The sequence below is a fragment of the Netta rufina genome (genome assembly GCF_964035555.1).
Source record: "Netta rufina genome assembly, chromosome: 1".
Lineage (NCBI taxonomy): Eukaryota > Metazoa > Chordata > Aves > Anseriformes > Anatidae > Netta > Netta rufina.
Genome location: NC_140123.1, coordinates 111,880,670 through 111,905,947, shown reverse-complemented (window position 1 = coordinate 111,905,947; position 25,278 = coordinate 111,880,670). Strand labels below are relative to the sequence as shown.

At 39.3% G+C, this 25,278-nt stretch overlaps 2 protein-coding genes across 2 annotated transcripts in view; both read left to right on the top strand.

Moving 5' to 3' along the window:
- The window catches only part of EPHA6 (EPH receptor A6), a gene marked incomplete at both ends in the record, with an annotated part of 508,114 nt that overhangs the window by 120,003 nt on the left and 362,833 nt on the right, over nt 1–25,278 (top strand). The window contains 1 exon segment of the mRNA XM_084305869.1: nt 5,820–6,483. Coding sequence (XP_084161995.1) covers nt 5,820–6,483 — 664 coding nt within the window.
- On the top strand, nt 23,051–24,797 carry LOC311219943 (inositol 1,4,5-trisphosphate receptor-interacting protein-like 1; the record flags this gene model as incomplete). The annotated part of the gene is made up of 2 exons (XM_084303299.1): nt 23,051–23,323; nt 24,180–24,797. The coding sequence occupies 2 exons, from the start codon at nt 23,051–23,053 to the stop codon at nt 24,795–24,797; spliced, it is 891 nt and encodes a 296-aa protein (XP_084159425.1).

The following is a 25,278-nucleotide window of genomic DNA, read 5'->3' as shown; positions in this document are numbered from 1 at the left end:
TCAGTCCATGTAAAATAGACATCTTCATCTGCTTGATGCAACTATTCCTATTAATTGGAAAAGCTTCTTACTGTGGAGCTTGATATAAACAAATCTACTGCTTTGTATGGCTAGTACCGGGTAAATCATGCCAATGTTCAGTTGAACATGTCTTAAATAGCGCACTCTGTCTGTGATAATGCCTCACTTAAGAGGCCAACAGTGGTTTAAAGATAATAGTCAAGATTCAGACACAATTGAAATAACCCTCACGTCTTCAGGGAAGTTATGACTACTTCCATCACACTGAAACTAGTCTGCTATGTTTATTTTTTTTGTACAATGCTATAATTAAAACACTTTCTTACGAAAAACTAATGCTTAAAACTGCATTTCACATATTGAATGTTAGTCTGTTTTTGGTAATGTTCATGGTTCTTACAGCCTTTAGTATAACCTACTAACTTCTAATAAACACCTCTTGCAGATTTCTAAATATAAGTGTAGTATTTGATTTTTTGCAAATCTGTAGTATTTAGTTTAAGAAAAATAAATAAAGGGGGAACACTTTTGAAACCAAATGTCAGTATTATAGCTAGAACAAGACTGAAGTTATATCATTTGCTTTTTATGGTGTTCTCTGTACAGCTGTTGAATATTAGTGAAGTTCTAAAAGGAAACAGATTGTAAAGTAGTTCATAGAGATACGAAAACAGTTGAGATTTTCATCTAACTCAAGTCTTAGTGTGGTCTGTAGCCTTATCTCATACCTTGTACTTGAAAAAATGTAAGGATTACTTGTCATATTCTCTCCTGATCTTCAGATTCCATGTTCATCTGTTTCAGTGATGTTTACTCCTGCTTTATGCCACAAGTGAAAGTAAAATAGAATCTCCTATCAGTTTCACTGCTGGTTACAATGTTAAAATAGAATTTTGAAATCTTTTTTTTTTTCCAAATTTTTTTTCTCCACTCCTTCATTGGAAGTCCTGGAACTTCACCAGTACAAACTAACTTTCTCCTGCTACTGTTTCCATCAGTAGTATCAGGTTTGTCTCATTTGAAAGATGAAAAATGCACTGAAAAATCTCGTAAGTATGCAGTACACTGGGATGCCAAGAGACTCAGTTTGAAGGTAGTCTCTGCTGTCATCTTGTCTAAATGCCGCAGCTTTTGCCACCTCTCATGCATGTCAAGTTAAGTGTTCTGGGAGGAGCTACAACATTATAGTGTTGACATTGCCAATAAGATAATTCTGTTTGTTTTTAAGGTTTAGGAGAAGAGTAATTTTACACAACTTAAAGCATAAAATGGTTTGGGTTGGAAGGGTCCCTTAAGGATCATCCAGTTCTAAACCCCCTGCCATGGGTAGGGACACTTCCCACTAGACCAGGTTGCTCAAAGTCCCATCCAGCCTGGCCTTGAACACCTCCAGTGATGGGGCATCCACAGCTTCTCTGGGCAACCTGTGCCAGTGAATAATTTCTTCCTAATATGTAAATCTGTCTTTTAGTTCCCCTTGTCCAATGACTACACTCCCTGGTAAAGAGTCTCTCTCCTATCTTTCCTGTAGGCCCACTATGTTTACACAAAACAATGCACCACCACAAAAGAGTGCGTATTTGGTAAACTGTTCAGCATCTTTGTTGCACTGAATTTCATTTTTTTTTTAATATTTCTTGGCTGTCATGGTGGGGGAGGAATACTCCTCTAAAAAATTAAAAGCGGATTGCATTTCACCAAAGGAAGAATGTGGCCTTGTCAGAGATTATCACAGATTGAGTTCTGTCTGACTTCTGATGTTGATGTTTTGGGGTGGTGGAACTTGCCTCATTTGCAGTTAATATCTAGGAATAGTAATTAAGATTATGCACCAACAAGCTCACAGCTGTATTTATAAGCATAATTTATGCAATACATTTCAGTACAGTGGTTAGGTAGAAACATTAGATGTTAAAATTTTTTGAAAATACATTTTTTGGATGATTATTGTTCAGTATTTTTGCAAATGCTTTTTAAATATTTTTCTTGCCTAATGCATCAATTCTCACAAATTGGAAATTGTCAGTAGCACAGCTCAGAGCACAGTGGAAAGGCACAGGCATGGAACGTGTAAAATCTGCTATGAATAAACTGAAGCACTGCCCATGTTTGAACCCCTCTTGTTTTAGTCTTTGATACCTGTTATTGAAATGTTGAACCTTTTGCTTTCTTACACAAGTAGTAGATTTATATTATTAACAATATGGCTAGCAGCAAACTTTGGGGCTTTAATTTTTAAGTTCAACTCAAAGTATTGATTCGAAGTGAATATATAAATTTCTGAAGGAAATATTTATTAGTATAGAAAAGATCAGAACACGTGTCTGAGAGCGTTGTTCACATATTTTATTAGTTCCTAGTTCCTAATTTCATATTAGGGGAGCATATTTTGTGATTTTCTTCTGTAATATTCTTAAGAGACAGTAGTATATTACGGCTTTTTTTGCTTTAATCTAGTTTATTCCAGTTCTGAGGACTGCTCTCAATTTTAAAAACTGTTGTCATCCTACCTATTATATTTTTATTCTGATTATTAATTTTGTTAGAGATCTCTCTGAAGCCTGTTACGCATTCTCCTTTTAATGTGGTTTGATATACGAATTCAGAAAACTTATTACACTTTTCAAAACATCTGCATTGTGGTTATATTTGTATACTGCTTAAACTTGTAGGATGTGTTTTATCTATGGAGAAAAAGGTGCTATGCCCTTTTCTTATTTAACAGATATGGTGGCATGATAGGGATTGACAACTGAGACACCCTTCTATTTCTCTTTTAAAGAACCTCTACTGGCAAGATTTTAAGGTTTGGAGCTATGTATTTTAATTAAACGCTTTTCTTTTCTAAATCCTCCATGGCTGTGGAATCTTGAATTAATTCAAGCTGTGTGCATTCGTGCTTGGCAAAAGGGAAGAGACCTGGCCCATCAGAGTGTGGAAGTCCCCTTTTCCTTTCTGAAAGCCAAGATCTACTTGAGATATTGTGTACTGCTTGCTGCAGGGTATATTTTAATCATATTTCAAAATCCCAAATTGGGAGCAGTGGTACACAGACAAGCAGTGTGCTAACTAGTCCTCTATGACACAACTTTGACCAAATCTGATTTTTTTTCCTGATGTTGCCATAAATGATGAAGTAGTGGCTTTGTCCTTCCTGCATGTGTGCCAAACCCAGAGGTCAAAAACCTTTGGCAATGTAAAAATCCCATGAGAGGTAGCAGAACATTTGCCAACCATTGGCTATTGTCTGGTTATTGTATAAAAGTATGTGTTGTTTTATTTATTTATTTTTTTTTTTTAAGATAACCTAGTCTGAAGGTCCTATTACTCTTGCTGCAATTGGGAGATGTAATTCTAAAAGTGGTTGCCCATAAATAGTTTGACTTACCCTACCCTCTAGGCTGGATATCAGGAAAAGATTTTTCACCAAGAGGGTGGTCAGGCACTGGGACAAGCTCTCCAGGGCAGTGGTCACAGCACCAAGCCTGCTGGAGTTCAAGTGTTTGAACAACGCTCTCAGACGTGTGTTCTGATCTTTTCTTTTGGTTGGTCCTTTGAGAACCAGGAGTTGGACTCAGTGATCCTTGTGGGTCCCTTCCAACTCAGATATTCTGTGACTCAATTTTTCTGGGTAGTTCCTAGATATATGCTCAAGTGATGAGGTATCCCACTCCTGATCACATCTGGCTCCACTTGGAATTCCTTTTTCCACTTCGAATTTCAGGCCAGTGGAGCTACAGGTTTGGGGATTTTTTTTCTGCTACTTTTGCCACTATGGATCAGTTCACTCTTACAGGAAGTGTACTTCCCTGCCTCCTTTTTTTTTTTCTGTTTACAGGAAGATTGTGTGAAAGGTCTTGGAGTTGGGCACAAGCTCCCCCACTTCTGTATAGAAACCTTACTTGTTTTTGGAACTTAGTTGGCCTCACATACTAGTTTTCTACATATTTATATGGGATTTTTCCTCTATTAATATTCATGTAGGCCTTGAATCATCTGATTGGGATTTTGCTGAAAATGAATACTTGACTCTGAAGTAATACCTTCCTCTTCCACAGAAAAAGATGAACAAATAATTGTTCTTTTCACCATGTTTCTAAATGGTACCTTTTTGTTCCTTTATTTTTATTGTTATTTATTACTTTGCTCTAAAAATTTTAAACTGAACTTATACTTCCCGTATTTTCTCAATCTAGTAGACCAAAGGCCAACCATTACCTTCTTTGTAATGTTGAACTGGGTAGACACTGAAAGTTCTACTGCTTAAGTAGTTGAAATGCATCTTCAGAAATCTAGCTTTAAAGAAAAATTATGTATTGATACTGTGCATATTACAAGAAAAGAATTTGTAGGGTGGAGTTATTACTGCGCTATAGTATTTGAATTCATGTTTGAATGATGATGTGTAAGGTCCTTATCTTGCTATTGTACTCACAATTGCATGTTATGGGTAATTTGAACATGTGCTTTGATATGTTTTGTATGTATACCTCTATATACCTAATACAAAATTTTAAAATACCATACTGTGATTTAACCAAAATAACTGTAAAGATGAGAAAGTTTGGTCAGGTTTTCAATTCCTGTTTTCTCAATTTTAACCTCATGTTTCTTTTTAGTAGGCAAGTAATCTTAAATGTCTATTCATAACTGATGCATTCCAAGTATGCTAAATCATGAACATGCATAGTGTGTATTTTGATGTTTTATAGTATTACATTATCATAGTCTGGCGTTTTAAGTGATTTTCATCAATAAGACAAAACCCCATTCATTATATTGGTTTACATCTAGAATGCCATAAGAGAACAGTATGTCCAAAAGGCCACACCAAAACTTCTGGTGGGACAATATTTCTGGACACAGAACTATGACTTTTGCTGTCTTTCCATAAGAAGACACTCATGTTTTATGGTATATTGTTGGTGTGGAAAGTTGACTCAGTTTTGTTGAAAGTATTTTGGGGTTGTTGGTAATCCTTTATGGTAGCATATTATGTATTGAATTAGGCATTCAATAATCCTTTCATGTGTAGCACATGAATGGCTTTTCATAGATGTGTTTTTGATTTCTGAGTTCTTTAATCTACATTGATGTAACTTAAAAATTAAAAATAAATAAATAAATTTCCTACTCTAGCTCCTAATTGTAAGGAAGAGAATTTGTAAGGGTAAAGAGATGTGATACCTGTAGCAGATTTATTTTCTTATAAAAAGAAATGAGCGTAATACAGAGCCTATGGGCCAGAAAAGTAACGTGTCTGTACAATTTGCTGCATCTACAGAGAGTGTAAGCAGGACATGTGCCTCAGACCCATCAAATTGGAATGGCTGCATTCCAGCTGCTGACCGCTGCAGGCACTTGGCCTGTGCAGTGCCCCTGAGCAATGGAAATTGCTTGGAGGACCGCTGGAGAGCCAGTCTATGAGCTCGCCAAATGGGACCGTTCTGGCAATTTTTTCAGCATAGGGGATTGAATCAGATGCCCGGGAATATTTTCAGGTGTATTGAATTTACCAGTGGAACCATGGCCAGTGTCTTCTATTGAAGCCATGTTGATTAGAGACTTTCTACAGTAATAAGCTTCTAATAATTAATAGTTTCTGAAAACTGACATACTCTTTCGTGGTTGGTATCTGCTTCTAAACTACTGTTTTTCCTCTAGTCTTTAGGTAAATTAGTCTTTAAGTAAATAATTATTTTTAACTATGCCATAAATGCATGCACATCTGTGTGTGTAGATTCTCTGTATATGCATAATTTTTATCTTGTTTTTCTCACAATCTGATTTCTTTTCAGTGGGATGCCATAACTGAAATGGATGAACACAATCGTCCCATTCATACATACCAAGTATGTAATGTGATGGAACCAAACCAAAACAACTGGCTGCGAACAAACTGGATCTCCCGTGATGCTGCACAAAAAATTTATGTGGAAATGAAGTTTACCCTGAGGGACTGCAACAGTATTCCGTGGGTACTGGGAACCTGCAAGGAAACTTTTAATCTCTACTACATGGAATCAGATGAATCTCATGGATTAAAATTCAAGCCAAACCAGTACACTAAAATTGATACTATTGCAGCTGATGAGAGCTTTACCCAAATGGACTTGGGTGACCGCATTCTTAAACTCAACACAGAAGTTCGTGAGGTTGGGCCAATAAACAAGAAAGGATTTTATCTTGCTTTTCAAGACATTGGGGCGTGCATTGCTTTGGTCTCAGTCCGTGTTTATTACAAAAAGTGCCCTTTCACAGTCCGTAACTTGGCCATGTTCCCTGATACTATTCCAAGGGTTGATTCTTCCTCTTTGGTGGAAGTGCGGGGCTCCTGTGTGAAGAGCGCTGAGGAACGTGATACTCCAAAATTGTATTGTGGAGCAGACGGGGATTGGCTTGTGCCTCTTGGACGGTGTATCTGCAGTGTAGGATATGAAGAACTCGATGGTTCCTGCCATGGTAAGAAAACAATGCTTGATTAAACATAGTCTTAAGATATTATATGAACAGTAAATAGCCCGTTGTGTCTGGGAAATACTGCATCACATTTTCAAGGAATGCCTCTTATGCAGAAATAAGCAATGTCGTTTAAAATCATTATACTATGGTTTCAAAGAAAATGTTTAGTTACTAAAGGTGATTTTCATTTTGTTGAAGATTGGTTTTTGTTGAATTGTGTAGATTCCTACAGAGTAAATGTTTATAGGCCTGTTGGTCACCTTGACTTCTTTTATAATTAGTGAACATTCTTCTAATCTATTTTAGATGTGTATTTCAGGATGAGATAAGCAGTGGTGGAAGTGTTTCCTCTTTGTTCTTAGAAAAGGAAACTTAGTCACCTAATTCAGACTTAGGTCTTTGCTGTAGGTGCATGAAGATGAAGTATTCACCTGAAGAGATGATGCTGTCATCCATGCTTTGGTGGGTTTTAATGCTTCTATGCGTAATGTGTTCTAGAAAATCTGTAACTGAGTTCAGTTGGAGAAGTTTGAGTCCCTATTCAGAATTAAAGCAAAAAAAGTTCAAATTGTGTTATCACCTTATGTCATGCTATGTGTCTAATACTGGTGTTTCCCAAAAACTAAGGTAAGAATACAGTAAGCAAAACTGCTGATGAAGTGTCAATACATCGGAGTGAGTTGCTGAATGCTGTTTTGCCTCCTTCTTGTATCTTAAGAGCTCAGTCTTAAAATAACTGTACTTGATCTCCCTTTGAAACTTTCACAGAGACCTCTGTGTGTGCTGGTGTGTGTAGAACAACATAGCACTGCACCTTGTTGTATGACAGAGCTAAGGATGTTTCAAATCAAGGCAGCTAACTGAAAATGGCTACAAGGGGGAATGTATCTTTCCTTATCAGCCTCTTCCATATGTAGGTAGGACAGAGGACACATGCAGGACAAAAAAGTATGTCTTTTGCAGAATCCAGGTGCTGTTATGCTTCATTAAGCCCCTTCTCTGCCCCTCTTGAAAGACTGGCTATGTTTGTCAGACTTTGATAATTGGGCTTCATGCGCAAATGGGAAAATTCAGATTACTTCTGTTTATAACGTGAATTTCTAAAACTTTGAGTCTAGTACTGTGCTTGAATATACCCCAAGCCTGTGACCTTGCATGGATTCAATTTGAGACTGACATCTATGGAGAATGTGTGTTGAGACTTACTTTCCACCTGCCATGCCTTCAGATACAAGGTGATACTTAGTGCTTGGGTAATACTTAATCATAAAAGGCATGCATTTTTTTCATACAGTGGAGTTTTGTGGTAGTTGGTTGTTTTGTCAGCTTCAGAAACAGTGTACTAAAGAACACATGTACTTTTCATCATTTTTCTACCTTTCATGAGTTTCACATAGACTTTTTTAAAAAGATACTCTTACTCTTCACTGTTGCAATGAATTGTAGAGAGCCGTAATAGCCATTGAGATATTAATCTGCTTTGGTTTAATTTTGTGTTGTAGCAAAAAGGGGAAAAAAAAGAGAGGTCTGTCTATAAATTATGCAAGTGAGATTTCTGTTGCCTAAATATTCTGTTCAAGAGCTACTCAGATTTAAGTAAGCTGTGCAGTGACCTTGAGATATATATGTAGAATATTAAAAACATGCTATACAATGCAATCAGAGAATGAAATCTGCTTACTGTTTGTTGTCTAATCCTGCTGCTGTTAATTATCAAAATATACTCATCGCAAAGTTTTGACAGTGCCATTACTGGAAAGAAATATAATTTTCTACAAAAGGTCAAAAGGTCCCTCTCTTAATGGGATAAGGATTTTCTTCAAGACATTAATACTTGATGAATTTCTGTCCATTATGCGAGTCATACTCTAGAACTGTACAGGAGCAATAAAACCAGCAACCAAAGCCCACATAAAATGTCAAAATGTAAGTAGTTGCATTATTTTTTTAAAGCGAACAGCCATATCATTTATTGGAATTTATAGCAAATTCCTGAATATGCAAGTGCTCTGGAAGAGGTTCACATTTTTTTCTACACTTAGAAATGGTGGGTTACTTTACGTAATTCATGTGAGTCTGAAAAACTGTAGACTTCACTGTTTTCAATGAAAGTGCTTTAGACCTTTGATTATCAGTGCAGAGGTTGGGGGGGAACATGCTGTCTTGCCTATGTTAGGCTACACAGTATATGGGAATGCTCACTACATACTTTAACTTGAATTCTAAATGTGAATAAAATGTCATTGCCGATGGAAATTTTAAAGTATGGTTTTTAGGTTGAATTACTAAAGGATTTTTTTAGTATAAATCCTATAGCATTTATGAAAAAAATCAGGAATTGTGGATAATAGCAACTCTATAGGTAAGGGTACAGAAAAGCAGCAATGACTTGTTCAAAGCTTCTGAATATGCTTAACCACAAATAACTGCTAATGTACTGCCAAAGATCAGACCTGATCTGAACTTGAGAACTACATACATTAGAAAAATGGCAATATAAAGGTAGGTCAAGCACAAAATGGTAGTTTAGTTAGATGATTATTTGGGGGAGGAAGGGCAGAGTACTGGTAGCACCTCTATGTTCATTGCATACCCCTTTAATTTTTTTTACTGTGTTTTTATTTTAATTTAACTTTTTTGTGTGATAAGCTGTTTCATGCTGTATCTTTGTGTCCTGTGTAACAGGATAGTTCACGCAAAGCATTTGAACATATGCATGTTTATTTAAATTTATTTTAAATTTCTAGAGTTATATATTTTTCACTGTCTTAAAACTAAGGATATGTCTTAAGTTTGTTACTAAAATGATTTTATTTATTTTATTCTTACGCCAGCAAAATTCTGGGAATTTAGTACCTAAAGGCAATTGTTTCCCATGACTGCGTGGGTTAGCAGCCAGAAAAATCTCAATGACACACACATTTAATGTTGTAGCTCAGACCCAACCATTTTTACGTAATCTGTGGCTGTCTGTAGGTTTTTGTTTTTTTTTTTCCAGTCAGGCAAATTGTAAGAGAACAAATCTGATAAGCAGCACCCCTTTTTAATTGTTTTTAAGAAGTAAGGATTTAAATATATATATATATATATATATATATATATATATATATAAAATTTTATCAATGGAACTAAGCTGATGCAAATTACATGTTCATTTATTGCATTCTTTTATCATAGTGACTTACCTTGCATTAATTCACGCAAATAAGGAAACTTAAAATAGCCACCACAACCTCGTTTCCAGTATATTTCATTGTAAAATACAAATTAAAGCCTGCATCTGAACAGTGTGCATGATTCAGTTTGCAAATAAGTTTATCATATAATCTTAAGAAATTACTATTTTTCACTTTAATTCAGAAATGTGTGTTAAAATACTGTTACGTATGAAATGTGCTTTGATAATAGAAACATGAAGTCAACTTAAGTAAAAGAACAAGTTTCAAACAAAGTGTCACTGATCTACACCTGTGCACGTGAGGTTTTAGGAGCAAAACCATGCTGATTACTGTCTTGCCTCTGATTTTCAGTAGTATATGTTTTGCTGGGCGTTGATCATCCCAGCTATCCTCAAAATATACTAGGCAAAAATTTTGAGTAGTGCAGTGATTACATTGTCATTGTTTATGACTCAGTAATATAGCTGCATGATTCAGTGTTAGCAGCAGCCCATAATATATTGCAATTATTTGTTCTGGCTGTGCTGAAAGTAGTAGTGTACAGTGACGGTTGCATGCGAAACTTAATGCTACAGGAAACAATTTTTTCCTTGAGTTTTGTAAAATATATATATAACACAAACAAATGTTCATATATTTATCCAGCTGTGTATAGAATGAGCACATTTAAAAGTTGTTGTCTGACTTGCTGTTTTTTAAACTTGCTGTGCATATTTCTCAGCACTTTGCAGTGTTTTTTCCCTGTTTCTTAGGCTTGCCTGGGGCAGGTCTCCTCACTGCAGTGTAGGAGTGTGGGGCTGTGTCCTGGGGTGGTGACACATGATGATGCTGGTTTAGGTCTCCAGGCTTTTCCTCTGTAAGTGCAAATCAGCTCTCGTGATGGGCAGAGCGAACAGTTGGAGTACCAGGGCAGGGGCTGTGAGTCTACTTCATGAATCTTTTGTAAACCTGTGTGCAGATGGATTTCCCTACATAAGACTCAGTCTTCCAGTGGTTACAGTCCTGTCATAACTGAGTTTTCAGTAAAGCTTTTATTTTGCTTGCTTGTGCCAGAATAGCCATTTAATGAACTCCTGTGTTGTTAAATTCCCAAAGGTTTATTTGTCAGAAATAAGCAGATGCATGCTAATATGCAAGTTACTTGCGTATTGGTAAAATGGGGATAACAGGAAGACAGACAGGCTGGGTACTGTGGTGTGGGCACAGGCAAAGAAGGCAGTCACTAACCTTCAATTCCTGCCTGATTTTCCTTACTGTGATGGGATTTGCCCTTAAAATGTATGTTGTGTACTAAAAACACTGAGAGAAGTAGTACCTGTCAGTCAGTCCTGGGGTAATACAGCTTTTTCTTGTTTGCCACAAACTTTTCTTCTTTTGGGAGTCACTAGCTAAAGCTTGAGTTCAAACATTTGAGATTAATTTGACTTGGAAATTGATCATGTGTGAAGTGCAATGAACAATCTCAACTGTTTCAATGGTCATGTATTGGCTGTGGGCAGGTTTTCCTTGAGAGAAAGCCATGGCCTGCTGCATGCAATGGCTGTAGATGTTGAATGTTGGTTGCAGCTGTGATGTCAGAGCTATAGGAAGCTTTCCTCCAGCTGGAGAAGCATAATGTGGTTGTTTTATGGCTGAGCATACTTTCTCATTGAGGTTTCCTCAACAGCAGTGCTAAAAACATACATCTGGAAAAGCTCTGAAGAGGTCTTCTGTGACGAGCACGTAGAAGAAAGAAAGATCATAATTACTCCCTTATAAACACACAGTAAAACATATTTAATACAGAATGGTTTACATTGCCTTGTGTTAGGCATTCAATTTGGGCATCCGCAATGAAAACTGAATAGAAAATAGAAATACTTCTCGAGGAAGATGTGATTTACAGCCTTGGTCGCTAATTAGGCAAATGACCACTTTGTGTGCTGCATCGTTGCATAAATAGTGTTCAGGACATACAAAGAAATATGTTGCAATAAAATAACAGTTCTGACTCAATAAGGGTTTGTTATATTTGTCAAATCTGTCTGGTACATTTGTCTTTGGATTATTTGGAAATACAGTTCCTAGAATGTTTATTCACTGTTGACTTACAGTGGAGCCCTGAGTAGGAAAAAATAACGATAAACTGAGGAAAAAATTGGAGACTGAGTGCTCAGTGAAAGGTTCCAAGCTTTTATACTACATAAGGCTATGGATTTTTTTTTTTTACTAAATGATTTAGAAATTTTACTTAAATCTTAAGTTTATGTAGATTTCTATGTGCAGATACAATTCTGCCTCAGATTCTCATATACTGGAAATTAGGTTCTTTTTTAGGTAAGACACACCTCATGTTGTTGCTGAACAGAAGTACTTAAATTTATAATTTGAGGAAAAATCAAAGCATTTCAGAATATGATTGGTGTAGGTGATGTTCTGTGAGAAGTCATGGAGTTGAGCTGGGAAATCTGAAGATAATCACCTGTATTTCCTCTGAAGAAGGTTATTAACGAGCAGCATATTTAGAAATAAACCAAAAACACATTCTGTAATGGAATTGTTCCCTTAGAGATTGCCCATCATTTTATTCAGTCAATTATTAAAGCATTTATACTGAGAAATGTAATTTCAAAAGCAATCAATAAAGGTTTTCCTCATGTGTGATTTAGCCTGGGAATTGCAAACAGGAGTAAAGTAACTGCACAAAGAAATTTCTGATGGAGAGTTTTTTTTTCTTATTATTCAAGACAAAAGTATGAATGTAAAAACTTGAACTGTATCACTGTAGTTGCTTTTTGTATCTCAGGAAGATCTTCAAGTAAGAGGAGATTTGCTTTAGCTGACTAAGTTATCCTTTTCCTAAAGCTTAATATTGAAAATAATATCAAACAGTAGTTTCATAGAGCAAGGCTGATGTAGAATGTAAAGTCATTCTGTGTCATGGACTAATTTAGGTTTCAAAGGTATTTAGTATTTAGAAGACTCTTTGAAATTACTGCTCCCCAAAATCTGTCATGCTAGAGGCATCATTTGAGCCAAAGCAGTGAGGAAGCTACCCATGAGCTTAAGCTTTTGCCAGATCAGGGAAAAAAAATAAATATTTATTTTCCTGCTTTATTGCTTTTTCATTCATGATCTACTTTGTAGGATATTCTGCTTGTTAGGCGTATCACATCTGATATCTGCATACTCTGAACAAGCATGGTCATGCTTCTAACAGTACTTGTGATGTGCTCCACTGGTCTTACTGCAGACTAGTGTACTGGGTCTGGCTGGAATGTTAACTTTCCCGGTAGCAGCCCACACAGTGCACTCAGTACTTGTAGCTGAACAGCAGTGTTATCACACCAGTGTTGTGTCTACTGCTGAGCAGCAGTGGCACAGCATTGGGCCTTTCTCTAACCCTCCTAGGGGGTGGGCAAAAAGTGAGGAGAGAAACATCACTAGGACCTAAACCAATCAAAGGGATATTCCATACCATGTGGTGTCACACTCAGCAAGAAAAGGTGGAAACAGGAAGAAGAGGGGAGGGGTGGGCTCTCGTTGGGAAAACGTCGATCCTCCTCTCGAACACCGGCTGCGTGCGTTGAGGCCTTGCTTCAAGGACGTGGTCAATCATTGCTCATTTGTGGGAAGTAGAGAGTAATTTCTTTCCTCTGCACTTCCAACTTCCATATAGCCTTCATTTATTTTAGTTGTTTGTTTTCCTCCCTTTTTATTTTTCCCTTTCCCCCCTCCCTTTTCCCCTTTCCCTTTTTATTTCCCTTTAGTTAAATTGTTTAGTTCATAATAATCTTTATTTAATTATTATTATTATTTCCTTTAAATTATCCTTATCTCAACCCCTGAGTTGTTCTTTGCTTTACTTCTCCCCCTCCTCACCTAAAAGAGGGGGAGTGAGAGAGCGGTTGTGGGGTTTAGCTGCCCAGCACGGTAAAACCACCACAACTAGTGTGAATCTTTCTGGTATTTATCTAAATATATTTAAGCTTATGTATCTCTAAAATCCTCATGTCTGTTGCAGCTGTCATCTCACATCATTTAGACATATTGACATATTCAAATCTCATTTATATAGTCAAAACATGTACAAAGCATTTTGTATAGTTCTGTACAATGTCACTTAAAGATGAGGGGAGGGAAGGACGTAGACCTGAAGACAGAAAAATCCTGTCGGCAGTTTTATTTCCTAGCATATCAGCTTATGTATCATTCACTTTTTCTGTATGATAATGTTTAGAAGATCCCTGTTTTGTTTGTATATTGTACACATCAGCCTTTCATTGTCCTTTTGGGCAAGTCGCTGGCAGAAAGTTTTTAGATTTTCAGGAAGTATTTCTTTGGAAGAAATGCTTCAGAAGATAAATGGAGCAAAATAAACAGTCTGCGCTGTCTAAGGCGCTCTCAGGCAAAAAGATTGCATCTGAGTGCATTTCTTCCTTTCCCCTTTTTATGTGTTTTCTTCTTTCTGTGATAATTACTTTTTCTCCTACTTGTGCCGTACTTTCCATTTGCTTTTATGAAACAACTTTAAATTGTTTTTAACATGTTACACTATTAATAGTGTGCCGAGAACTTTAATTTGTGAATGGGAAATACTTCATTATCTGTTGCCTGAGGAGCATGTGTATTACTGTATCCTCTTTTATATATATATATATATATTTTTATTTATTTATTTATTTATTTATTTTGGAGACTAAAATGTTTTCTAAATTGCTTCACTTCTCAGAATAAGAAGAGTGGTCTGTGGCTACTTTTTTTTAATGTTTTATTATGGTGTGTTAAACTATTAATCCACAAGTTCTTGTGTTTTGACATCCATATGGTATGCTCAATGCGAATTTCAGTTGTGAAGGTAGATCTGAGGAGTTGTAGGGGAGCTTAGGTGTGTGTTGTGAAAAGAAAACATAGTCTACAGAAACTAATGTTAATTCTTACTGGTTACCCAGTGTTAGCTCTTTCCTACAGGTTTATGCATGTGGTGTTATATGGGTTGTAATCAGTGCTGTTACAGCTGGTGGTTCGTGTCAGGTGCTTAACTACAACTTGAGTTAGTGTCCCCTGACGCCATTTTGGTGACAGTGGCATGCGGCAGCCATCTTGTGCTCTGAGCGCCCTACAGAGCCAGCCCTGACTACAGCCACCACTGCTGTTGATGGCCCCCAGGTCTCCCACCTGCCTGAGCTTCTTCTCTCAGGCCCCAGCTGCTGGTCACTGCTCCCTGGGTTTCTTCTCCAGCAGCTCCTGGAGAGTTAACCCTAGATGTGGCCTGGTCTCTGGGTTATCAGTTGTCCAAACCTCACCCAACACGCATCTGGTGTGCATCCACTTCTCATAATCTAAGTGGCAATACGTAGGCTTTGGTGGTTGAAGGAGATCTAAAGGTTTAAATAAATAAAGGCCTACTGTCTGACACACCTCAAAAGAATGAGCTCTCTAACACGGTCTGGTAGTGTTTTACTTCATGTGCTGGAAATCCTTTTCTTGAGGGTGTATTTTTCCTTGATTTTATTTTTGGCAGTCCCACCAAGTCACAGGAGATTAAATCTTGCATAGGCAAGAGGTGGCTGACCTGGTGATGGTGGTCTTTTAAACAGTAATGCCTATAAATAATCTCTGTAGCCCAATAAATAAATATTTCAGCAAAGGAAGGTGATCCTGGGGAGCCAGCTTACTGCAGTAAGCTTATGTTCTTCTAGGGCTATGTGTGCTAAAGGTAGAATAAATTATGTAAAATAGGTCTCATACCTACCAGTGAAACATCTAACAGAGTCAAGGACTGCACTTGAAATGTCTCTCTTTAAAGAAGCATTGCTTCAAAGGGATAATGATCAAAGCATGTCCCAAAGGACATGGAACTGTATGCATAGAGAGATTATACTCCACATGCTAACAATGAATGTTTAGTTATTTGGTATCTAGTTATTATATAATAACTTATGTATGTGAAACATCTTAATTTTGCTGTGACAGCTTGACGTTATTCCCAGATGTTAAATATTTCAAAGCTTATCTTACATATATTCATAAACAAGATGAAAGTGTTAATTCTAATTAAAATGATGCACAGTTCAGCAGCAGCCCTAATAAAGTCCCTGTGGAACAGTGTGTTTAACAGCAATATTTCTTTTATGTGGAGTCAAAATACAGACTTGAATTTTGCGCAAATGGATCATCGTGGAAAAACTCAGTGGTCAAGATTGGATATAATTTTTCACGTTTTCATAAAATCTTTCAAATATGTAAAGTATTCTGAATACCACGGTCTATGTGTACTGACAGTTTATGCAAGAAAATGGATAGAAAAATCCAAAACTTGATCAGTATTCCATCAGCCTGATGTATTTATTTCACTTGGTGACTATGATCATAATATATCATTGTCACACTTTGCAATTATTTAACAGCAGTATTTGAGAAACCACTTTTTAAAATGCAATTTTTCAGGGACTGTCAGAATTTTAGTCTTGAGTCACTGAGATATCAGAGACTTGAGTAACAAGTAAAGGTGTTAAAATATTTTTGATTTTTTTAAAGTTGGAATAGATATTCTACCACATGTACAAGAAAACATAAAAGAAGTTGCAAAGCTGTGCAAAGTTAGGAGGCATAGAAGACCCTGAGGACAGGCCTGGAGGAATGCCTAAAAATGTGTTTGGCTGATGGTGTTTAGGAGGCCACTACAAGCAAATCCCAGAGTAGGAGTATGTTTTCTAGTTAAAATCAGAATAGGGGTTCTTCTACTGACAGTAAATGAATAATATATTTGATTACCTCTGCTTGTGCTCCTTTCATTATCATTTTGCATATTTACAATGCATAATTTCTTAGTTATTTAAAATTATATGCATTTTTATTATAATTAACAGGGCAAGGCACACCATTCTAGTAAGAGAAATTCTGTGAAGGTCTAGGTTTTTAAAATTTCTTTTTCAATTCTCCGTAAGTCTGAGTTCTGTTTAAAGGGAAATCCTGGGGTGAAATTTAGAGATCAATTTTTTTTTTCTTTTATGCTGTGCATTTTAGAATGCCTTTTTTTAAGAATCATGAATTATACTGATGGTGAAAGTATTTAAAAAAAAAAAAAAAAACTCATTTGAGTGGTTTGTCATTATCTTTAATAAGAAAAAAAGTGTAATTACCTTGCCACAACTATGGAAGATACTCTATTTTTTGTCAGAAAATCAGCTTATCATGGATAGTGGTTAATATCTGGCAGGGATGTAACTTTTTCCAGTGTTGTTTCATAGAGTAATTTAGGTTGCACAGATCATAATATTTTTGATTTGATCAGGTTCATAAATGTTAAAAATTACTTTCCTGTGTGAAAGTTCCTGATTTAATTGAGAAGTCCCAAAATAAATTACTGTGTTTAACTGAAAAACAGCAGAGGGAAAAGAAGCCTGTTTAAATTTGTGATGTTCATAAGGAAATGGCCACCATGTTGATGAAGTCCAATTAAAGAGATTTGTTGATGAACTGCCTGAGATCTCTGGATGGCTCCTGGTCATTTGTTGGAAGCCTAGCCAATGATGCGAAGTTTCACTAGGTTTGGTGACTGGCTCAAAGTCACTGAAAACTTGTGTGTTTGTTTTTTTTTTTAAGCATGTATGTTCATATGTATGAATGGGATGTGCTAATGCTAGTGCAAAATGCAGATCAGTGTTCTCTGCATATTCTAGACCTTTACAAGACTTTTAAACTATTGCTGCTCTTCCACTATTAGATGGATGCCATTCTCTTCTTCCTTTAATGTCTCAGCAACCTGATTTATTAGCTATTCTGTCCAAAGTTAACTACCACAAACTTCTACAGTCATGTCTGTTCTTATTGACAACTTCATAATAAAAAGCACAAGAGGAGGGAGAAAAATAGTCACGGTTGTTGTAGCCAAATGATTGATTCGGATAAACTTGAAATTCATAGAACTATGTGAAACTCATCCTCTTTGGTAAGGCATAGTCTGAATGAGATACAGCAGCCTTACCTAGAAATGAAAAACTCCCACACACAAGCTGAGGATTTTCCTTCTTGAAAAAAGGGAGGAAATAAAAGCTTACTAGTTTTTTATAGCTGGAACTGTTGTGAAGGACAGCAACAGAGCACTAAAGAGCAGAGCAGACCACTAAAGCAGCATATTGGCCTCTCTTTTACAGTCACTTTGTGGTACAATTGGTAGTGATGTTACAGAAAACGGTAAATAATGGTGGTACATGATGGAAAAGGATAATGGGATGAAGTACAGCTCATGATTTGATCATGACTGAAGATGATCCAAGAAATACTTTGAAAAGTATTCTTGGACAATGAGAACCTTTTTCTCTTACCAGTCATCAGCATACAGAGTAGGTAAACAATGAACCCTTAAAGGCTTCTAGAGTACATTAGTATAATGCAAAGATTGGTTATTGATGTTTTAATGGCTTGGGAGCTTAGGTTTTAATCTGGTAGCAGGGGCAAAGGGAGTATTTCTTTCAAGTAAGACATGACCTAAGCTGACAAACAGGTTGTTTCAATGCATTTTTTCTGATCTGTGAGGCTGTTGAGAAATTTCAACAGTAAACCAAAAGCAATGACAATTCCATCTTCCGGAGTTTTTCTGTAAGGCCTCTTTGGATGAGTGTTATAAGGTATGGACAGTTCGGAGTGTGTTCCAGCTGATGAAAGTAGCAAAATCCAACATGACTCCATAGCTGAAATGAAGAGACACTAGACATTGTCATACTGTGGGATTAGTTTGCTATGGCAGCAAGAACTTACCTATGTGTATACTCAAGAGAAGCCAGGTACTGATGTGCATGCCATCTTTAATAAACCTGTGTTTTAGAGTGTGGTTTCTGTGTGTGTGTTTGCACAGAATGAGAGTCATGTGGCTGCATTCTTCCTGCTGATCAGTCTAGCAACCTTCATTTTGGCCTCTTCCGTCATTGGATCCAGTTTTCTAATGCTGTAATTGGGATGACCCTAAGGATAAGTCTACGTTATTTAGCTGGGCTCTTTTTACTATTTGCACACAACTCAAATTTTAGTATCAGGCCATTTCATTGGTAGCAGATCTCAGTTAAGAACCAGCTAGTTCAATTTTTTTTTTTTTTTTTTTAGTTGTTGTTATTTGGGTGGGGGGAGGGATGGTGTGATGATGCATTTTAAGTATTGTGATTCCTTTCCTTTAGTTCCAAAAGGAAAATAGTGGATAATATTCATTAAGGCTGTGTAATTTAGAATCAAGTCAATGGTTAAGTAAAAGTTAATACACGATTGTAAATACAATCAGAAAAAAAGTCGTCAACTTTTTTATTTCTCTTAAAATACTTGTGTAGGCTCAGATTAGAGGGGAGACAACACTTACAGGGATCCGCAGGTACAACCACCTTCATAATTCACCATTAGTGTGACTTAATACTCATGCAGCAGTTCTTCATTCAGTTGGTATGGTGTTTGCTTTTTTTTTTTTTTTTAATAAGCAATATAGGAAGGAAAATGGTAGGAAAAAAATGTATTCTAACAGCTCAGGCTGCTTTATACTAGTGTTTTGACATTTACATTCAAATGTATTACCATGACATTTTAAAAATTAGAACTTACTTTGATATGTTTAAATAAAAAAAAAATCATAATATAAAATTCTGTGTTGAGAGAAACTTTGCATAAACTGAATTCTTCTGCTAAGGAAATAGGTGGCCTCACTAAATGAGAATAAACTTTAAAACAGTCCACTCATCTTCCAGGTAGCTGAAGTAATAGTGAATATGTAATCACAATATAAATCAAATCTGCAAATAATTGTAGAATTACTCTCTATGGGCATATTCTTTTTTTTCCCAAAATGTAGGTCACGTTAATCACTGTAGCCTGCAATTGCCTACAGAAAAAATATTTTTTTTCCAGTAAGCATAAAGTGGTGCTTGCAAGCGGTCTCTTGATAAAATGGCATAGCCTTCATAAAATATATTACCTAGTCTAATGATCCAGAACTATACATGTTCTAAAAGGTGACATGGAGATTGCTCTTCCCCCATGAATGTTGAATGCAAGTAAGTTTCTTTGTGGCAATATGGCAAGGATAAAAGATCTAAAGGGGCAGCATTTTCAGACCCTGCCACTCCTGTAGCAGTGCCTGGATAGATGGCTCTAGTTTGGAACATGTCTCCTGGCCATAAGTTTGGGAAGGCTGTACCCACCCAGCAGCAGTGAATGCTTCTCCCACCCCTCTCTGTGGGACAGTGCCAGTAGAGGCTAGGGCTAGGGCTGACTGATGGGAGGTGCTCCACAGTGGATCGTGTCTTGCTATGTTCTTGTCCAGGTGTCTTTGCTAGCAGCTTAACAAGGCACTAGCTGGGGTTTTGGGCTGGAATCAATGTATTTGGAGAAATTATTCCCCCTGCTCCTCACCATATTGGTGACCATAAAGAGCTGGCTCCAAGGTCCTTGTTGCCCACTTTCCTGGTGAGCCTGGCTGCCATGGGTGTAGCCACCAATGCCAGGGGCACCCCAAGGAAAAGATCTGCAGATGAGAAGATTCTTTATCTCAAGAAAGGAAGACCTGGAGAGAACTAGCACATGGGATGGCTGACCACAGACCCAGAACGGAGATGGGGATCGAAATTATCTCACAGTGTCCACGCACCTTTTTTTATTTACCAGTCATATTTCTATCACCTCTCCTTACCCGTGCTGCAGTTTTCGAGCTTGTTGTGCAGTTTGGTGACCTGAACTCTCTGCTGGTGTATTCCCTTGCAGACGTTACCAGTTAGCATTGCTGCTCCCCAGATCCCAGTAGGAGAATTGTTAATCACAGTACTAGTTCTTCTACATGCAGTTATTTAGCTGTAGCTAGAAGCTGCTGCATTGTAAACATATCATAAAAACTGCAGTCTCCTGATTAGAAAGAAGTATTTTATCTACAGTGTGGAAGCTGTAATTCAAAATACTTTAAAGTTGTTTTCATTTTTTTACATAAGTAATCCTGAACCTTGCAGAAATAAAAATATAATTTGTAAGGCATAGCAAACAATGATAGAATCTACTGAGTCGTAATATTTATAGTTAGGAAAAGAATTGTATATAGTAACAAAAAGATTTTCTTTCAAGAGAAATCTGTGAAACTGCTATCTTTGTTCCTGATTTATGGACTTGCCTACTCTTCAGCGATAAATTAGGTAACCTGAAAGAAATGAAGGTGCAGTAGCTATAAAACAACCGATTGATTTTTGACCAAATCACTGTCTTTGGCAACTTTCAGAGTTGCCTGCATGCAAATAAACATAGTGTACTTACCAATTACCTGTATTGCTTCTCTTGTATTTCATTGGCTCTTTATGCCTGTACCTTACCATCTTTAGCTAAACGTTAATAGTATCACCAAACTAATTTAATGTAAAAATCACCTTGATCAAGGACAAGAGCACAATGAAATTTTTCTGATACTTGAGAAAGTAGTAGTAGTAATATCAAAGATATTCCTTTAGTGTTTACTCTTGGCTTCAAGAATTTTCTCCTCATTTCCAACCTAAACCTCCTCTGGCGCAACTTGAACCTATTTCCTCTAGTTGGTCTCACTTCACTGCCGTTTACAACTACAGTGTTTTATTTTGTTCTGGGAGTTGTTTTTAAAAAAAAAAAAAAAAAAAAAAAAAACTCCCAGAAATGAGTTTGAGGCCCACTGCTAGGCCTCAGTGTACCTGCCAAGGGCCAAGAGGGAGCATCTGCCCGTCCCAGACATCCCCTGGGTGCTGGTGCCTCAGGACTGAGCATATCGGACACACAAAAGACACTGCTCATCAGGCAGTAGGAATTCCTCTGGAACAGTTTCTCTACAGCCAAACCACAGGTCCCAACCAGGGTCCTGGGCAGCTGCAGAAGATGTTGTATGGAGGCTTGCAACTGGGACAGCTGTTAGCAGCTGGACAGTGACCTCTCAGCCTTTTCAAGGAAGTCCATTCCCTACAGGAGCTTCTGCCTATGCAAATGCCAATAACTTCCTTGTATTAACAAATGCTCTGTCCCTGATGGCCTGTGCAGCACTTTGGGGGGGGGAGGGGGAGGACGGAATATGGACATAAGTAACTGAGTGCACTAATGCCATGCAATTAGGAAGCATTTTCCAAAAAAAGAACTGCAGACCAGCTGAAGTTAAAAGTGACCTTTGATGGTCACCTGGTCTGTGTCCCCTGCTCAAGCATGGCCACCCAAAGCAGGCTGCCTAAGATGTGGTAATTACAGGTCTGTCAGCCTCATCTCAGTGCCAGGGAAAACTATGGAGAAAACTATTTTAGGAGTTACTGAAAAACACTTGAAGGACAACGTGGTCATCAGTCAGAAACAACATAGGTTCATGAGGGGAAGGTCCTGTTGAACGAACTTCATTTCCTTTTACGACAAGGTTTCCCATCCGGTTGACCTAGGGAAGCCAGCTGATGTCACGTTTTTGGATTTCAGCAGATCTTTTGATACTGCTTCACACAGTATCCTACTGGACAAAATGTCCAGCCTACAGCTAGATAAATGCATAGCATGATGGGTGAACAACTGGCTGGAGACTCAGGCTCAAAGGGTTATGGCAAATGGGTTTTAATCAGACTGCTGGCCAGCCCCTAGTGGCATTGCCCAGGGCTCCATTTTTGGTCCAGTTCTCTTCAATGTCTTCATAAATGACTCCGGTATATGACTTGAAGGTGTTCTGAGTAGGTGACACTGAACTGGGAGACGCCGTTGACTCCCTCAAGGGTAGAGAGGCCTTGCAGAGCAACTTGCAGAGCACTCTTGACAGACTAGAGTGCCGGGCAGTTATCAGTTGTATCAAGTTTAACAAGAGTGGGTGCTGGATTCTGCCCCTGGGAAGGGGCAATCCTGAATATTCATGCAGACTGGGGGATGAGAGGCTGGAGAGCAGCCCCACAGAAAAGGAGGTGGGGGTTCTGGTTGATGGCAAAGTGGATAGGAGTCAGCAGTTCTGGGCACCGCGATAGAAGGAGGGTACAAAACAACTAAGGAGTGTCAAAAGGAGGCCAACAAAGATGGTGAAGGGTCTAGAGGGGAAAACTTAGGAGGAGCAGCAGAGGTAACTTGGGTTGTTCAGCTTAGAGAAGGCTGAGGAGCGACCTCATCACTGTCTACAGCTTCCTTTTCACCTTCCTTTTCACCGATGTTGTTTTCACCTTGACAATTTGCTACAAAGACATTCAAGAAATCATATTTATATCAGAACGAGTAAGAGCAAGTATGTTTTGCATCACATATAAAGGGAAGAATAAATTTGTCACTGTTTTAGGGAACTTCTGTGTGACATGGTAAGTCTTCTCATGTCCCAGAGCTGCAAGGACCTTCCCACAAGCTTGCAGGGAGGTGAGGCGAGGGGGATTGGTGTGATGCGGCTGTGGTGCCCTTGACAGTACAAAGGATGAGTCATGTGGGGCAGCTGTTATAAGGGCCAGCAGCAGCAGCGCCACCACACTGTGGCCTTGGCCGTCGGTCAGTGCGGATTGCACCTCCTGCAAGCCATGGCTCTCCTGATCTTCCTCGCCGTGGCTGTGCTGGGCATTGCCCAGAAGCCATGGCTGGTGAATGATCAACTGGATAGAGATGACTGTGAGAGAATGCAGCAGTACGCGGAGCAGCTGATTGAGGGCATGACTCAGCTGGTGCAAGAGATGGAGGAGAGGAACCAGCAGCAGAGCTGGGTGGCCCTGGGAGCTCTGCTCTTGTCCTGGTTTCAGTTAGAACAGAATTAATTTTCTTCCTAGTAGCTGGTGGAATGCTGTGTTTTGGCTTAGGATGAGAAGAGTGCTGATAACACCCCGATGTTTTAATTGTTGCAGAGCAGTGCTTATACCAAGCCAAGGACATCTCAGCCTTTTGCTCTGTCCTGCCAACAGGCAGGCTGGGGGTGCAGTAAGAGCTGGGAGGGGACAGACCCAGGACAGGTGACCCGAACTAGCCAAAGGGGTATTCCATACCATCTGACGTCATGCTAAACAATATATAGGGGTGGCTAGCTGGGGGGAGGGGGCCGGACTGCTCGGGGTTAAGCTGGGCATCGGTCAGCGGGTGGTGAGCAATTGCATTGTGCATCACTTGTTTGTACATATTATTATTACTTTCCTACTATCACTATTGTAACATTATTATTATTATTGTTATTATTATTTTGTTATTATTATTTTCCTGTCTTATTAAACTGTCTTTATCTCAACTCACGGGCTTCACTTTCCATTTCTCTCCCCCGTCCCAGAGAGGGGGGGGGGGGAGGGTGAGCGAACGGCAGCGTGGTATTTAGCTGCCAGCCGGGTTAAACCACGACAGCTCTTCACCGCGTTGAAGCAGTGGCAGTTCTGGGCCTTGGTCGAGCTCCTTGTCCTGTTCTTTGGGCTCTGCCGCTGGCTCAGGAAACGGAGCCGTGAACCAGGCAGCAGCAACAGCGAACACGGCACCTCTACAAGAGAGGAGGAGAACAATGATGATAGCGATGACACAGATGAAGACAGTGACTCTGATGACAGCTGGGATCTGGGCAGAGTTTGGGCGGATAGCACCTAGTGGCCGGCGCCAGGCATGGCTGACAAGTGCCAGATGGTGGAGGAGCTGGTGGAGGAACTTCTTGGTGCCTGCCAAGGACTCTCCGGGAACTGTCTCTTCAACCCACGGCTGCAGCCGGCCATTGGCATAGGCTGCCTCTACGAAGGCTGGAGTGCCCGGGAAGACAACGTCCTGTACCGCCTGCTCGTGCCCCTGAGGCCTCCCCCCGGGCACGCCTTCCACCCGGAGCTGGGTGCCAAGGGGAAGACGCCAGAGAGGAAGCCCGGCCTGCGCGTGGAGCTGGAGTGCGCCTGCGTGAGGGAGCGGCTGGTGGGGGACATGCTGTGCTTCCTCCACCACCCCGAGGATGAGCTGAGGAGAAGACAGGAGCCCAGCCTGCTGCGCACCCTCTGCAGCGGCTCCTACCTGGATGTGGAGAAAACCACCCGCTGGTTCCAGGCCTTGGTGAAAGCAGCCTGGGAGCGTCTGCCGCAGTCGCGCCACTGCCGCCTGACGGTGCTGCCCTCCCGCCGCTCCTGCAAGATCAAGCTGGCCAGCACCTCCGAGAGCACCCTCTCCATTGAGATCACGCTTGGGATGCAGATGGACGACTCGGACTCTTTCCTGAGCCTAGAGTAGGCCACGGAAGGCTTCACCAGCAGCACAGCGCCACTGCACAGCACCAGTTTCTCCAGCAGCGCAACAGAGACACCTGTCAGCAGTGGGCAGTGACCACCCAGACCCTTGGAGAGACTCTGTTCCATCCAGGAGCTTCAGCCTATGCAGAGGCCAATAAATTGGTCCTACCATCACCCTGCCACCAATGGCACCCATTAAATCATGCCCCTAAGCACCACACTGAACCTTTCCTTGAACATCCCCAGGGATGGTGACGCCACCACCTCCCTGGGCAACCTGTTCCAGTGCCTCCCTGCTTTGAGACATAATGTGTCCTAATTTCTTAATCCTAATGGATTGTTTCCTTTCCCACACACGCATGAATTGTGGGGAAGCCATTCATGCATGTGTGTGTGAAGGCGCTCCCGAAGATGGGACAGAAGAAGAGTAAGCCTTCTGGTCCCATGGGTGGGGTAACGTCTGATGTTAGGTTACCCCGGGA